The 16,566-nt window shown below is 38.7% G+C and overlaps 1 protein-coding gene across 1 annotated transcript in view; it reads right to left on the bottom strand.

Annotated features, from left to right (window-relative positions):
- CNTN3 (contactin 3) overlaps window positions 1-12,238 on the bottom strand; it is a 75,932-nt gene extending 63,694 nt beyond the window's left edge. Inside the window, exon 1 of the mRNA XM_075513658.1 lies at window positions 12,190-12,238. Coding sequence (XP_075369773.1) covers window positions 12,190-12,238 — 49 coding nt within the window. The remainder of the gene's footprint in view (window positions 1-12,189) is intronic.
- Between the last annotated feature and the right edge of the window lie 4,328 nt (window positions 12,239-16,566).

Genomic DNA, 16,566 nt, shown 5'->3' with positions numbered 1-16,566 from the left:
ACTACATTAACAGGCTCAGGAGGACAGGATAGATAAGAAAAATGATCTATTTCTATCCAGGCACCATACAGCAACACTAAAGTTGTAGCTTAATGGATGTTCAGGAGCACATCAAAGCAAACCAGAATATATTTTGTTCATTTCCTTTACAGTAGCTAAAAGTGGCTAAAGCAGATGGTCTGTAGTTACTTTCTTACAGACTTCAGGGAACAGGGATGCAGTGAAATGCATTTCTTGCCATGATGTCATTTGCAGCTGACAAGCAGAACTGGTATTTTCCACTGCAGAGGAGGCAGCAAAAAATAAAGGAAAAAACATATCATTTTGATGCTGACAGTGGAGATTTTTAAAACAGTAAAAAATTGCCAGGTTCACATAAAAACACAAAAATGAAAAAATCTAATTTGATCTCTAGGACATGGGACATTGTGCAGTCCAACTGGCAGAATCATTTCTTGAATACTGAAGATGAAGTCCAAATGACGAAAAGTTTACTGTGAAGCCATATCTCCAACCTGTGCACAAGCACAAGTTCTTAAAAAAATTATTTAATCAAAAGCTAAAAAACATTGCATAATCTAATTCAGTATTCTCATGCAAACATATTAGTCTGTAGTCCCTAATAAAATTAAAAGAACATACTGAGGTTGCAAACTCAAGTATTTGGAGTTAGAGAATGTCAGAATTAAGGTTGCCTAAGACCACAAATATTGGCCAAGAAAAAAAACCCAAAACAGTAAGATTTCAGCACCAAGGTCTTGGAGTGGAAGCACGTGTTGGCCCCTGTTGGCTGGGGACACATTGCAGCTGGGAAAGGCACTGAGGGACATTTGCTATCGGGGCAAAGACACCAGGAAGGTTATGAACATGGGTCCCATGAAATCCCCAGCTCCAGAGAGCCCCAGTCCCAATGCCATGGTCTCTCATGGGGTCTGGGATGCTTTAGCTTGAGATGCAGTTCCTACATGTTTCTGTCATTCCTCACACACCTTTGTGTTTGTCCCCCCTTCTCCTCAACAGCTTCCCCTTCAGCCCTTGCTTCCCCACCAAATCCAGCCTCCTCAACTCTTACCAACACTCAGGTGCAGCACGTTCCTCAACTTTTCTTAAAATCACTTTATCCACAGTCTCATAAAACTCATTCTCCCAATCCCTTACCCCTTAATTTGATCATGATATTCATTATAAGCAATTAAGTTCCTCCCTTTTCTTTTAATCCAGAGGGATTTCATAGTTTTTGCTGCCAGGGTCTGAACTCAAGACAGACCATCTCATCTCAACAGCAATGCCAGACTCCGTTAGGCAAATATGACAGAGAAATAGCAACAAAGAGCAAGCATGGGGAGCAATCACGAGTTTGGGCATACTCTTGGTAAATCTTCACGTGTAGGGAAAGACCCAGAAAGGGATTTTCTTGTCTATACCTAAGTTACAGGGAGAAGGAGATGCTGCAGTGAAGCTGGGAAGCTGCAGGGAGCGGAATTTGATGGAGGTGTTTCTTAAACAGCAAAGACAAAGACTAAGAGTCAATTCAACCAAAACAGCCTAAAGGCCATCTCAAGGCCATCTGGTCTCATTTTGGAGCTGCTCAGTATGGGGAGCTGATGATTCGTACCAGAGTTTCCTGCTATTAGAGCAGCCAGTTTCTTGTCTTATCTGGAAACCTCTCCTTTCCTCAAGTGCTTCTGAGTATATTTAATTAGTTTTCGAGAGTCTGAATGTTCAGTGGAAGGTGTCAAATTATTTTGCACCTACGGCGAGCTGCAGCAGGGATCGAGTGCACAGCAGCTCTTGCTGAGCACTGACTTCGTGCTCCTGGTAGGACGTTTAAGGAAACCTGATGAGCAGAGATCCTTGCAATTGCTCCAACGTGCACAGCGAGACACGCTGCAGCAGTTCTACTTATCTACGCTGAAATATGCTTCCACTGTAAGCAACTTTCCTACACTTGTACCCTCCCATCAACAGACTCGCAGCAGTCAATAAAAGAAATCGTTAGAGCGGAGTGAAGGCACACCGGAGGAGGAAACACCGCCGTGACCTGCGAGGCTGGCGCTGGCTTTGCCGCAGCTCTCAGCAGCACGCTGCCCGCTCGCCCGCCGATCGCGTTTTCACAGGAGTTTCTCCTGGTATCATTTCTTAGGTAGGACAAACCCAAGGGCTGGAGCCAGATAAATTCAGTTTAGAATTAGAACTGTGCACAGTTCAGAAGCAGCAATAAGTTACTGCATCCTGGATAAGGGTTTAATACAAGGGTTACTGAGTATTTAAAATAAGTATTTAAATAAATAATTTTACATAGTATTTTTAATAAAGCTTAATTTAAAATAATAAATAATAAAATTTAAAATAAAAAATTATTTAAGTAATAAAGTTTATTTTAAATAATATTTAAAATAATATTTTAATAATATTATATTTATAATATATTTATATTATATTAAAATATCATAATATTATAGTATTTATAATATAATATTATAATATAATTAAATTATATTTAAAATAAACAATTTAAATACAATTGTATTGCGATATCCAGGAGATCAAAACAGATCATCTAACAGTTCCTTCTGATCTTTCATCTTAGAAAGACATGACATATGGCATAACTTATTTTCTCAAATCTAAAGTAAACACTACTTTTTCTACTACCGAAGAACTGCTCTGTTCCTACCAGCTGCACAAACACATGCTAATCAGCCTGACCTGAACTACAGACAAAGTCTACCCACTGCAATTAAGCCGAAATTTCATTTGCTCTGTCACACATCTACTTCTGCCCCTCACATCCTCTATAACATCAGAATGGCCTTTTCAGTTCATGTGCCAGAGCTTCAGCCTGGTTACAAAACCTCTCTTCCAATATTACTCATTGCTCTGACCCAGATCTGAGAGAGACACATTTAAAAAACAAGCGGTATAATCCCCGTGCAGATAACAAATCCCATGTTTTGGTTTATAAAAGCAGGAACAATAATCATTTTGCAATTAAACAGAGGGATAAATAGATGATAAAATTGCATTTGGTCTTGCTCAGAATGAATTGGTAGCTGATACTGCGTCGTCTGGAGGAAGAACAGGAGACCTTTGCAAGCATGACTTGGAATAAATTAAATTCATTACACAAAGCAATGATTTGTGATAAGAACTCACTCTAACTTGATCTACTTGGACACCTTATATAGTGACAAACCTACGCAATCCAGGGTGTGTGGCAGACAAGTACCACGGTGTGCCTAAGCGTCTTCCTTTCAACTGGAAGCAGCCGCAATGCATAGCAGCCCTTTTCCAGCCTCCAGACCGACATCATCTCCTCACGGACACCGGGATGCGAGGAATCAATTTTACCCTTGCCGTGTAGTCAGTAAATACTGGAGTCTGGAAGTATGTTTAGGTCCCACAGTTTAGACACAAAGATCAGAATCTCTGGACAATTTTTTCAGTTAAGAAGGATTTATTGTGAGGCAAAAAGGCTTCTAAAGGAAACAAGATAGTAATTCCACTGAATCCCCATCAGAAAAGCTAGAAGAAAGAAAAATACAGGATGGGTAAGACAGAACTGGCTTAAAGAGAGGCTACAGTTACTTTTAAATGGAAGCAAACGAGAGTTATACACAAAGATGAAATAGTAAATAAGAGTAGCATATGTTAAGAGCTGAAGTGATGAAATACTAAGGAGAAAAATGCTAGATTTTGTTAACCAAAGAAGCTGAACATTCAAAAAATTCTTCTGAAAAGAATATGAAATAAAACCAGAAAAAGATATGTATTAAGAAACCAGAGGTTCAAAAATAGCTGAATGCAAAGGAGTGTGAACAATCGATAAGGAAATGCAAAACACAACTGTTAATATCAGATTATTAATATAAAAAGCATCATATCATACACTCCTTTGGTACTTGGGGAGTGAGTGATGAAGCCTACTGGCCAATTGTGAACAAGAGTTCAGGGAGCAGATGAGAAGCTGTGGCAGCGTAGAACCAGTCTCTAAACCAAGAAACCCAATAAATCACTGACTCATTTGATTGTTTAACCTCATTACTGGGTAAAAATAGCAGTACATACAGTAGAAGCAATCAATATAAAAGCACTAGGAAAATACAAATCATTAGACGTTACAATGACGATAAGTTCATGAAGGGAAACTGCACTCTACATACAGCTACTACGTAGTAGCTGCCTTCTTACACACCAGGGTTTCAAACACATGTCCCCAGACACCAGTTGCAGCCCATCACCTACAAACTCTTTCTCTCCATCAGCTCTGCAAGACCACAAGGTTATCCACGCTGTCTGCAAAGTACTAATATAATGCAAACATTAATGTGAAATTGGGGGGGAGGGGTTTGTTTTTTGAAATGGTACCACTTGTAAATGACGAATGTCTATGGACAAAACACCAATTAAGTCTGAAGTTATTCCCATATGTCATTAACATTTAAACATTATTTAGCTGGTTTTCGGTACAGAGGTTTTGACTTGCTTATTTCCATGGTAAAGGAGTATTAGAAAAAAATCTGTATAGCCTTTTAGTAAAAAGCTACAAAAATAGAAGTTTGAAGGAAACAAATGAAGGCATTTGAAATTCAAGTGGTAAAAAGGCCTTCCACCTAACCGGTGAGTTCATCTTTCTAGTTTACTCCATCCCCCAAAAGCTAGTGCAAACAGATTATCCAGAGCACTTTCTTCTATGCTCTTCTTGCAGCAAGAGAGCGAAAAAAGAAAATGCAGGGATCATTTGAGCACATTAACCTCCTTGGAAGAGAAGGGAATGAGACAAGATCTTTAGAGAATTGCATTCTGTCTGCCTCTGCAGTAATGGCATTACACTTGAATGAAAGCAAAATTATGTGGAAGACTGTTAGTTTACTGAAGGGTCAAAGAGATGACAGCTGTGGCAGGCGGCGGTAAACCTTTAATACACCATGATGTACCAATGTGCACGTCCTTCAGTGGATGAAAAAATGTGGCTGAACAAGGGATTACACCTGAGCAAGCAACTGCATAAATTAATAAATTCAGCATCAGACCATTCGACAACAGAAGCTGTGGGAGTGGAAAAAAAGAACTGCCCAGAAATACCTATCTGTTCTTCTGCTACTCCGTTTATAAAAACAAATACAATCTCAGTGCTACTGAGAAGAGTTTAATAGACTGAGACATGTACATAAGGAGAAACCCCCCAAAACACAGTGGGACCTCAAATCTTTTTGTTGGTATCTAACCAGAATCATTAAGTGACAGATGCTCTATGTGCAGATTGATCTCCAGCCTAAGCCGAATTGCTCCGCGTAGGGTGATGTAATCCTCAAAAGTATATCGTTAACTACAGTTTAATAAAAAGCCATGGGCTGAAAAAATACAGTTTCATAAAAAAGAAAGAAGATCTCTCACTGCACAGGGCTGAGAGAGGTAATAACGGGAAAATAAAAAACAGATACTGCATCTCTTCTCATAAGTAGTGAGAATTTCCTTGGTTATTAAATGAGACTCCCCACAATTCACAGCCTGTGCTCTCTGTCACCGCTCACTGCCATATTCTACTGGAAACACGTACGTCAATACATTATCGATACAAAAACAAAGACAGAAGCAATGCAGTGTAATAGGAGTAGTTCTGCAAGTGCCATCGCTTTGGTGTTAAGGTGCCTACTTTGCTTAGTAAGTAGCTATACCAACAGTAAACACCAGGAAGCAAAGTAGGCAGGTTGGCAGCAAATCAGAGCCCCAAAAAAGTACATTTAAAGTAAGAAGATACACAGTGAAGACATTTAAACAGTTATTCTCAATCCCGCCTAAATCTCACATTTATTGTGTTGCAGCCATGAGTGAGTTACAGTTAAGACTTACTATATATTTATATATTCATTGAGTGTTAGTATAATTTGGGACATCACAAGACAACGATGCTTGTTATACACCTTTTAGCAACACCATTTCTTCCATTTCAGAACTTGTTGCTGTAAAATGCATTCAAAATTATTTTAAGTATTTATTTCAGTTTGAGGAGGCTCCAAATCCAATAGTTTTATTAGCAATGAAGGGTGAAGTACGACACAGATAACACAGATGTGTTTATGTTAACTGAAACATTTTTTATGTTTGATTTTTAAGTTGTAAAACTACAGCTGAAAGACCAAAGCATTAAATTCCTACTGAACATTCCTACCAAATTCAATGGGCTTTAGATCAGGCCCTTAATGTGGTATTAGGGTGATGTAGATGTTTTTAAGTATTATCTTAATATTATCTGTACTATGCTAAATGGGCTAACAAGACCCCATTAGGGTAATTCTGACAAAAAAAACAAGGGCTGAGCAATGACTTGCTTTGATTTTTCAGTGAATATAAGCTCTGTTTTCCCAAATAAGCCATATACCAGAGGTTTAAGAACAGTCCTGAAGTGCAAGGAAAGTCACCACTCTTCTAAAAACAAACAAACAAACAAAACAAAACAAAAACAAAACAAAAAAAACCCCAAAACAACAAAAAATTGCAAGAATTAAAATGAAAACATTTTGTGTTTAGAGCTTTACTGAGGGGGCTGGGGGAGGGCAAGAAATGCCAAAATTGTTAGTTATTTATAAAACCTCTTACACCTACAGAAGTGAAGCTAGCACATCAAAAGGCTCCTGATAAAAAGATTTCAGAATTTAGGCATAAAGTCTAAATATCTAAAAAGATAATGGATCATATTGGTTTAATCTTTATGTATATTATGTGATTGAAAGAACACTTTTAGGTTTTAAAAGCCTTAAAAATAAAAACAACCCACACACACAAACAACCCCCAACCCAAAAAACCTTCCCCCAAACTCCACCACCAAAACCATCAAAAAACCTTACAATGTAAGAACTAGACACTACATGTGCTAAATAATTTCAGCAAACAAATTATTTCCCTCCAAAGAATATCTAAGTTAGCAAAATTAATGTTTAAGTAAAAAAATAATTATTGCCAAAATGTAGATAGCTATTAGAGAAATGAACAAGAAGGATTCTGAGGATGAAACATGAATGGGCTAATAAATGAAGAGTCCATTCCTCACCCACTGACGATAAATAAGCTTTGAACGCATACAGAGAGTTTGGTAGCAAAGCCGCTCTCAGCAGGACTCTGGCAGTAGCTGGCAGTGGGGGACAACCAAAAGCAGGTGAACAACAAGGTGCCCACAAAACGGCAGCTCCAGAAGATCCTTATTTCTCAGTGTCAGTACTAGCACTGCCGCAACCGGGTTGCATCTCTGGTCCACAGCAAGATGCAGGCATCAGGACTGAGGTAGCAGACAGCTAAAATATCTCCGTTACAGCTATGGAAGAAAAATTTTGATTCAGATCAATTTATATAACTATCTTCCACTGCACTTCAGTTCAGACACCTATTATATTAAGCAAGTCCAATCAAGTGAAATCTCATATTTAATGAGAAAAAGGTGTACAGAGAGGAAGCAACAGCTGCTTTTTTTCAACCTCATTTAATGCCTTAAAATGGCAAGCAGATGGAACTAGCAGAGGATGTGAACCCTTTTGTACAAACTGGTTTTACACTCTGACCTGGAGCCTCATCCCTGTGATAGAGGATTCAAAGACCCTCCCTAGGTCAGGATATTCCCAGCTGTGGAGCTGTGGGCCACTGCTCATGGACCAACAGGCGGAAGGGCTGGACACAAAGCCGGGGGTCAGCACAGCACCCAGCTAAACCTCTGCTTGCACCCAGCTTTCTCTTAAGAGATTCCAAGTTACATGAGGAGCAAAATCACAGCAAGTGAAGACTTGTCTTCACTGAAAGTGGCACTTTTCTTAAGTTATATAAGCCATAATGTTGCAGGTCATTACGTCTGTATTTTTGGCTGGGCATGTAGGTTGGCCTTCAACTTTTTGAAAGAGTTTTGCCCAGACAACCTACTAAAACAGCGTGAATATTTTAGTCTTCATAAAAAACTGCACTAAAACCAATGTAATAAATAGCTTTGGGTAAAAAGAAGATGGTTTTTAATATCTGTATTTCTCTATATAAATCTCCCCCTCCCCCCAAATATTCTTTCCCTTATTTCCTATGCTAGAAAGTCTCTGCTTTCTCTCCTCACCATACTCCCCTCCTTCACAAGCTATTCATGCACAGGCTTTGTAAGATAGTAAGAGACAAGCAGATTTACATTACAAAAAAAAAAAAGATATAAAGTTGCTGTGGGAATAAGATGAATAAAACTGTTACTTAATCCAACATAAAAAGGATGAGAACTGGAGGGAACTCAAATGGAATTGAAACTGTCACCCCAACTGATAAGGTTATGATCTGCAACAACTGCTTTTTCTCCCTCATTTACTCTATGCTTTTATGTAATTTCAGCTTCTCTTCAGATACTATTTACAGAATACAATAATTCAAGTTAAGATCCAAAAAACTTTTTAAAAAGATTTAGAAGTAATATTTTCCAATATGTTGCTCACTACTGTCACTCACTTATAAACTCTTTGTAAAAGCTGAAATATGCCCACACTGCATCTAAGCCATGGATGTAGATCCAGAATTTGAGATGAATCTTTAGATTTTATATATAAAATATATATATAAAAAACAGATCCATGTAATTTTCTTTCTTTAAACTACAGTCTATAGTTTCGCATAGGCGAGTAAGCAAATTTAGATTTAGTTTTTTCCACAGCTACAATCAAAGGCAATTCTTATAAATTTTGGAGGCAGAAAGAACTGTCACACCGCCCCCTCTCCCCAAAAAGTCAAGGCACCATTAATGTCAGTAGTTTATCTCAAAAAACACTGTCTCTCATCAGAGCTTGCTGGAATTGCTTCCCAGCTAGCACAAAACATCACAGGAAGGAATGAATCCGTCCCATTTTTAAGCTGTTGATACAGGATAAATGTTTCTTCACATTTTGAAAAATGTAGGGAAAATGTATTTCCTTCCATTACATATCCTCATAGCTGCCTTGACTCATTAAATAACATGCCATATGATCTCCCTACACAGTGAACCTTAAAAATGAGAAATGTGATGAAACCTTAAAAGACCCAATTCATAAAGCCTCTACCGATGGATGATCTCTGGCAACATAAAGACCAGAAAGTAATCTGGAATGAACTAGCTAAAAAATTTCTTGAGCATACAGCAGAACTTTAAAAGACCGGTTCTTATTTGCACTTTAGCTCTTCCAAGCTATGCAAAGGCCTCCTAAAAGTGACCAAGGAGCAGATCTGAAGCTCCTTTAACATACCATTGCAAGATTTATGTTGGGGTACATTCACATCAATATGAATCAAATCCCGTGTCTGGTAATAAGGCTGTTAGTGTCACAATTTGCCTATTATCTTCAATACCATAAAATTTGCCATTCAGTTGTTTACCAATAGCAGTATCTTTATCTGCCACCTCTGAAGTATGGGAGGATACTTAACTGAATCTAACACTGAACTGTTTGGAGATTTTCTATATTGCTGTCAGAGTTATAAATAGTTGTATGAGGAACCAGGATAAAATATACACTAATTACCCTCAACTATGCAAATTAAGCTGTTTTTAATTCAGGTTTAAAACGTTTTGAAGTTCTCATTGCACAACAACGGCCAAAGGCAAATGAACACTACATTTTTCTTTGCAGTCCTTTGCCTCTTGCTGCAGAGCACCTGAAGATGCACTGAATTATTTCGCAAAGTATATGCCTTGTGTGCAAGACGTGACTCGCAGTTCACCGGGGACAAGGTGGCATTTTGAGCCTCTCCAATCTGGGATGGTGGAGGAGTGGCACAGGAGTCGCAAAATTTTCTGCTTATCTAAAATAAGCTCCTGACATACTCCATTGCCTCTACTAAACAGAAGTGATGCTAATCCACTGATTACTCACACTTGGTACTTCTTAACAAAATGACACTTACAACACGGGAACAAACCCTGATGTGTATTTAGAACAATGCAGAAAGTCTCCGTTTTGTGATTCTTTTTACATAGACCCTTGCAAGGGTCATTATGCTTTTTCATGGCAATTTGAATGGAAACTGCTAAGTCACCTGCACAAGGTCACAGCCATCACAATTCAAACCCAGGTCTCCTTAAAACCCACAGCCCTGCGCCCTCTGCATTAGGCTGTTCCAGGTTTCTCACTTTATACTGCAGAGAAACATCCAGTTGGCTTCAGTATACAGAGTTCCTTACCATGTATCATTGCAGAAAGTTACTCCATACCTCCCCTTCTTCACTAAGGCTTTCTGTTCCCCTCTGCTGGATTAAAATACTACAAATACTCCCAGCGACTGGTTCAAATAAAGTGTTTTCTATGTTCAAATGTTTCTCTACTGAGTTCACAGTCCCTGAACATCTGACCCTTGACTTGCAAGAGTAAAGGATAACCACGCACAAAACACACTCACCTACGTGTCATCTTCTACTTTCTCTTCCAAGAGAGTATGCAGCACTTGTCTAGAAAAAGGTCTACATTCCTGCCAAAAGGCATGCGTTTGAAAAGCTTTTGACTTTGTTACAAGACTCCTAAAAAGTCAACAAGAAAGTCCTAACTATTTGTTCCATCCAAGAAGGAAAAGACATCATGCTACATTAAACAGCTATATTTTAATATTCTGTTTATAGTTATGGAAATTTGGTTCATTTTAGCATCAATAAGTTCTGATTGTGCTAATCAGACAAGAATATAAATGAGCTTTTATTTGCTTAGGTTTTCAAACATGTATAGTAATATCATTGAGGTTAAGCTTTTGCTTTACAACCTTGTGTTATTTTTTTACTGAAAACCAAGTGTGAAAATTGTGTTCTGATCCCCGATAAGTACAGATCCCCAAAATCTCATCAGTGATATGTACATCCTGCATTGGAAAAGTTAAAGGCTAATATTGTCCCATTTGTTATTAAACAAGAAACTGAAAGGCTAATTATGGCAAAAATCAAGCTTTTGTCCAAGAGGCCAGCAGCAGCATATTTAATATTACCAAAAATTAAAAATCTAAAGCATTCATTTTGAACATCATCATTAAGAACAACAAAATCGGAACAGTTTCTTCTAGAAGGCTTTTTTAAATACAAAACAAAGTATTTATTCTCAGTTCTGTTGTTTTCCTGAACATCTGCCAAATTATTCAGCTTTAGATTTCAACTGCAGTGTACCTCCCCTGTTTTTCAACTGTCATTCACAACCACTTTCATATGGTTTCCCCCCCCCCCCGCAGTGTCCTGAGCTTCCCAAGTAAGGAGCTGATACAGCTTATGTTCTGCACAGCAAACTTCTCCCAAAGTCCTTTTCCCTTATGTTCTCCCTCTCCAATGTCTTTTACCTTTCTGCTTGCAGAGAAAACGGTTTTCCCCTGCCCACCATGGTATTTCTATAGCATGACTCACCTTAAGATCTCCAGCCTTCATAAAGCAACAAGCACCACCAGATCTATTTTGTAGGTAAGAAATAGAAGATTAAAGGTTGTACCCAAGACTCTGCGAATTATCACACTAGACGAGATCACTCATCCATCTTGGTCATCATTTATTCTTCAGCAATAGCCAACGACAGATACTTTAGAAGGTAGTTTAATCAATGAAGATGGCTGAACAGCAAGCCTGGGATGCTTCTGTCTAGTTTGCTATCAAAAGGCAGAAGAAACAATAGGATGGCTATTCAGGGAATGAGTGAAAGCTTTATCTTCATTTCATTACACAAACCAGCAGAAGAAAGGCAAACCAGCCAAGCTCTAAGCTTTTATCTCTTCAGTAGGAACAGCCTGGCAAGTAAAGAAGAATGACTTTTAATAGCTGCTGCCAGGGGACAGGTAAGAAGAGATAAGCTGATGCTTTAGGAGAGAAGAAAGAGGGATCCCGGCTTGCAGACAGCAGATGACACAGCCTCTCCTCGACACAGCTCCTACTGTCCCCCTCGTACCACCTCGGGATGGGAGGGGTGGGGAGGGCTGCCTGACGTTGGGGTGGAAGCAGCTGCCCTGCAACAACTTCCAAGACTTTGTTTCTTCCAACACTCTGCGTTGCCAATGTTGGACCATGCTAACCCAAAAAGCAGCTGTGGAGAGGCTCCTGTCCTACTCTCATCACATGGCAGGCATGCTACGGGTTAAGGAACAGCTATGTACCTTCAGAAGGTACCTTCTCGGAGACAGGAGACTGAAGTCATACAACAAGTAGCCATATCCTAAACAGGTAGCAGTGATCAACCTACCAAGAAACTCAGCAAACAGAAGTCCCAAGGCACTGGAAGTTATCACCATTCTTATTAAATAAATATTTAGACTGTGGATTTGAGTAAGTATTCTGTTAGCTGTTAGTATTAAATGCACTCAAGCTCCATAACTTTTTACAAAAAAATATATTGGACTTACTTGCTATATTCTACCATACTTTAAACTGCACTAGGCAGAACAACTGTATAAATACAGGTGTACAGCCTTCATGCTCAGTAATATTTGCAATAATAATTTTATTGCAGGATAAAGCACTTGAAAATTTCTTCTTGGTACTTTATGTAAAAATTAGAATTGCCACTAGCCAAAATTCCTCCATTCAAATATCATAAAATCTGTGATGAGTTTAATTAATGAAGATAAAGACAGCATTTGTCTTGTCGAAATGAAGCATTAATTGTCTGGAGGTGACGATTCAGCTTTAAGGTTAGACAGTATCTGCAGCAAGAAGTAGCTGCTTTTCAAGAGAAGGTTTTCTTCAGCTTGGAAGACGAAGCAGAAACTGAGGAGACTCTTCAGAAGTATTTAAGGTCTCTCCAAAAAGTTTTAATATCACAGCATTTTCCGCAGTTAAGGAATTAAATATTGTAACTGGTAAGAGTATGCCCACCATTGAAATACAGACTCCTGCAAATCCACTGAACTTGGAGAAAGTCCATTAAGTCAATGACAGTCTTTTCATTGACTTGGACCGCCCCAGGTTAATATATAGCTAAAAAGAAAAACCAGGGGATACTGATGAAGGAGACTATATTTATTCCCTCACTTAATTCCAAGTGAACGGATTAGCATTGCTCTCCATTGCTGCTCACCTTCTTATTGCAATATGAAGTATGAAAATAAGCCCCAAAAAGCCTCTCTCAAAGTGAGTGTGCTCCATTGGTAGGCTGAAAACAGAAAAGCTCGCAATGCTAAGGCACAAGCGTACAAAAAGACTATCGTCGTATTAAAAGCAAGAGTTGCAGCAGGAAGGCGGAGGCAAGATTTACACTGGTTCACAGCAGAAGGTGAAACTGGGTCTCCAGTAAACTACCACCGTCTGTCAGTTCATAGGCAAAAGATGCCTGCAGCAGGGCAAATTTCTTGCCTCCCAGAGCTTAAATATCAGGCTGTTTGCTGTCTCCTTTTTCACCATACTAGAGGAGTAGTTAGGGCTTGATAGTATGCTGGGTTTAAGTGCAAAGGGATATCTACAATGGGTGCCTTTTCAGATTTACAGCAGCAATTTTGTTTTCTGTTACCAGATCTGTATGAAGCACCCATGACATCAAACAATTCATAGAAAAGCAGAACTCTAAGATTGGTTCCTCATTTTGTAACTCATTCAACAAGCAAACAAAATTTTCTATTGGTATAATGAATCTTGTTAGCAATATACAAGCAATCCAAGCTAAACAATTCTGACAGTCACTATTGGCATAGATGCATTTTAACATTATGACTATACATGTATAATGTACAAAAAGGATATTACTATTAATATGCAAAACCATTATGCATTAAGATACAGGCTGGCTCTGTCTGAATGCTGTAACTCTTAATGAAAACTGAGTTTTAACAAGAGCAGTGTCATAGTAGTAAGTGATGATAGCTATTTATTTTTTTTCTACAAATGGATTCTCACCCATAGAGAAACTCCTCACCGAAGATTAAATCAAAATTATTGCAAGTTTCTATGTGCTATATCTGTTTTGCACAGGGGAAGGTATTGCTGGCATTCTGCCAATGTCCAAGAAGCCTACACTAAGAATTACACATTTATGACTGCAAATATACTCCTACATGGGATTAGTTTCAATACAAGAATTCACCAAAAACACGAGTTATTTCCTCATCTACATTAAATCAACAACATGTTGATGTTTGGTACATCCCTTGTTTTCAAGAAACACTGAAGCCAAAAAAAAAAAAAAAAAAAAAAAAAAAAGCACTCTTGTGCCTTCAAAAGATGTTTAGCCGCAAGGAAACAGCGCATACCAAGTGGAGGACCCGTGGATATTGGGTGAGAGACTGAGCTCTTAAACAAACAGACTGCACACATAAATGCCAGGTAGCATGGTTTGAGACCACATTCATTGCTGTAGTCAGATCCTACAGCAACACTCCAAAAAAAATACATACCCCAGACTGATGGGAAAACATATGTACTAGTGCATCTGTAAACCCGGTACAGGAGCAATGCACTGGTTTTCCAGATCAGCTAGCTAGTAAGGATTTGACAAAAATTCAAGCCTGTCTCCAATTATACTGGATGCTAGAATGAACAGGAATATTGTTCACTCATCTCACTGACCTTACTGGATCCTGGTATTCGGGATCCAGGGCAAGTGCAATGGTATTGAAAAGTGGACCCATATCACACTGTTTTCAGTAGGATCCCCTTTTTGCCTCCCCAAATCAATATGGGACAGAAGGTGTAAGGTCAAAACAGGAACCTGACTGAGATCCTTTGCACATGCCCGAGCAAGTCACCCACCACCTCATAAAATAGCATTCCAGGTGTGGAGAGCCAAGCTTTTCCTCTGAAAAGGATATTTCTACTTTCCCCGTGGCATGATTTGATAGCAACAATAAATCAGTAAGAACATGGAAGGTTTGTTTTCATGCTCTTTGGAAAATAAAGAAAGAGTAAGAATCATGCTTTCCAAAGTCTCCTAAACCTAATACTAATAAAGAGGAGAGCTCTGTGGATCTGATACATGACATTGCGGAGCCTGAGGGTTTAATAGAGTTTTTTCTGTATTAGACTGAGAAAAAAACAAAATGAAAAAATGAAAACAATGAAAACACCCGAATTGACATAAAGAAATACATATAACATGATCTAGTCTTAAACTCAAATGGACTATTAAACAATGAATTAGAAGGAAAACCTCCCCGTTGGCAAATTTCAGTGTAAAGGGACAGAATAGGAACCAGGCTTCAATGTCCAAGTAGCTTCTCTATGTTAAAATAGTTTTTCAGTTGGTTTTTTGCAAGTTTTTTTGTTTTGTTTTTGTTTGGTTGGATTTGGTTTTTTTTTTTTGGCCAAGGCTTGTAGTGGCTGAAGGAAGAAGTTTAATGGTAATTTTTTTGTTTTGCCCTATTTAAAGTGCAGTCAAGATAGTGTTAGGATACACTATTTGTGGTGGCAACAAGTTAGAAGCTTAGCAGAGAAAGTCCAAGCGGATTCTACAGGTCTCGCCCTGGACATGTTGTTTGAAATATGCCCTTTCATCTCCTGAAGAACAAAAATTTTATGCATTTACACACACAGTTCTCCTTGTTTCATTTCTTTGAACTTTCTCTCTTTATCCACAGCTTTCTTCCCCTTCAAACATCCTTCAAAAGTTGTTTTTCCTCTTAATTCTCAGGAGAAACTTTAAAAAGATAACTTTCCAGGGAGAACAGAGCAGTCAGTTTTAGCAGTATAAAGCAGCCGAAAACAGTAGAAAATTATGAGAAAGCAAAAGAAGCTGATGCCTGTGCTCACAGCGGTGCTGCTGTGAAAGGCTGGGTGAGCAAACATGCAGCACTTGTGCCAGCCGGGGCTGGCGGAGACCGCGCTCCCCACGGAGCTTATTCCTCCTCTCCAGCCGAGCAGCACAATAAACTGCAGCAGCAAAATGAAGCCAGAATTAGGGAGATCGGTAAGAAAAGCCAGCTGTCATGCAAACTGCAGAGAAGCACTTTACATGCTCTAGTGATAGGTGTTCACCTTCTTTTACCTTACATGTTCACCATATTCACCAGTCACTGCAATAGCAGTGTATCACAGCAGCACACTTACCCTCCCGCATTCTGGAAACCAAGGAACTGCTATCCAGTTTACCAAACCAGTAAGTGAAATCAGCTGGGTCACACTGGAGGGGTGGAAGTCTATACAAGAGCCAGGAGAAGTTGTAACACACCTAGAATGAATTCATGACTTCACCACACATCATGGCTTAGTTTTGCACTTTAACTGTTCATGCTGTTTTGCATATTTTATTCATTTTTATCTTCGAAGTTGTTCTTCAGAGTAATTGAAACATAATAATTCTAAAGTACGTGTTTTGAAATTCCTTTCCTAACAAGGCAGACATTTTGAAACTCACTCTCTCTATATTTAATGCTAAGTAATCACCTTTTTGCTCCCCAAAGTAAATGGACAAAAAGACTGCAGGATCATTAGTCATACAGATATAAGCATACATCAATAAACAAAAACCCAAGGGCCTTTTTGGTTTTTTTTCATTAGATACTCTTGCATCCCCACTTTGATGAACTGTGAAGATTCACATAGGATAAACAAAAAGCAATTCAATATAGGACAGTGCAATAAGGGAACTACTTTGAAATACATAATCTGTAAGGACACAGCATGTCAAGATTTA

Source organism: Mycteria americana, chromosome 11 (assembly GCF_035582795.1).
Source record: "Mycteria americana isolate JAX WOST 10 ecotype Jacksonville Zoo and Gardens chromosome 11, USCA_MyAme_1.0, whole genome shotgun sequence".
NCBI classification, from domain to species: domain Eukaryota; kingdom Metazoa; phylum Chordata; class Aves; order Ciconiiformes; family Ciconiidae; genus Mycteria; species Mycteria americana.
The sequence above is the reverse complement of the archived record's forward strand: the minus strand, read 5'-3'. Positions and strand labels throughout refer to the sequence as shown.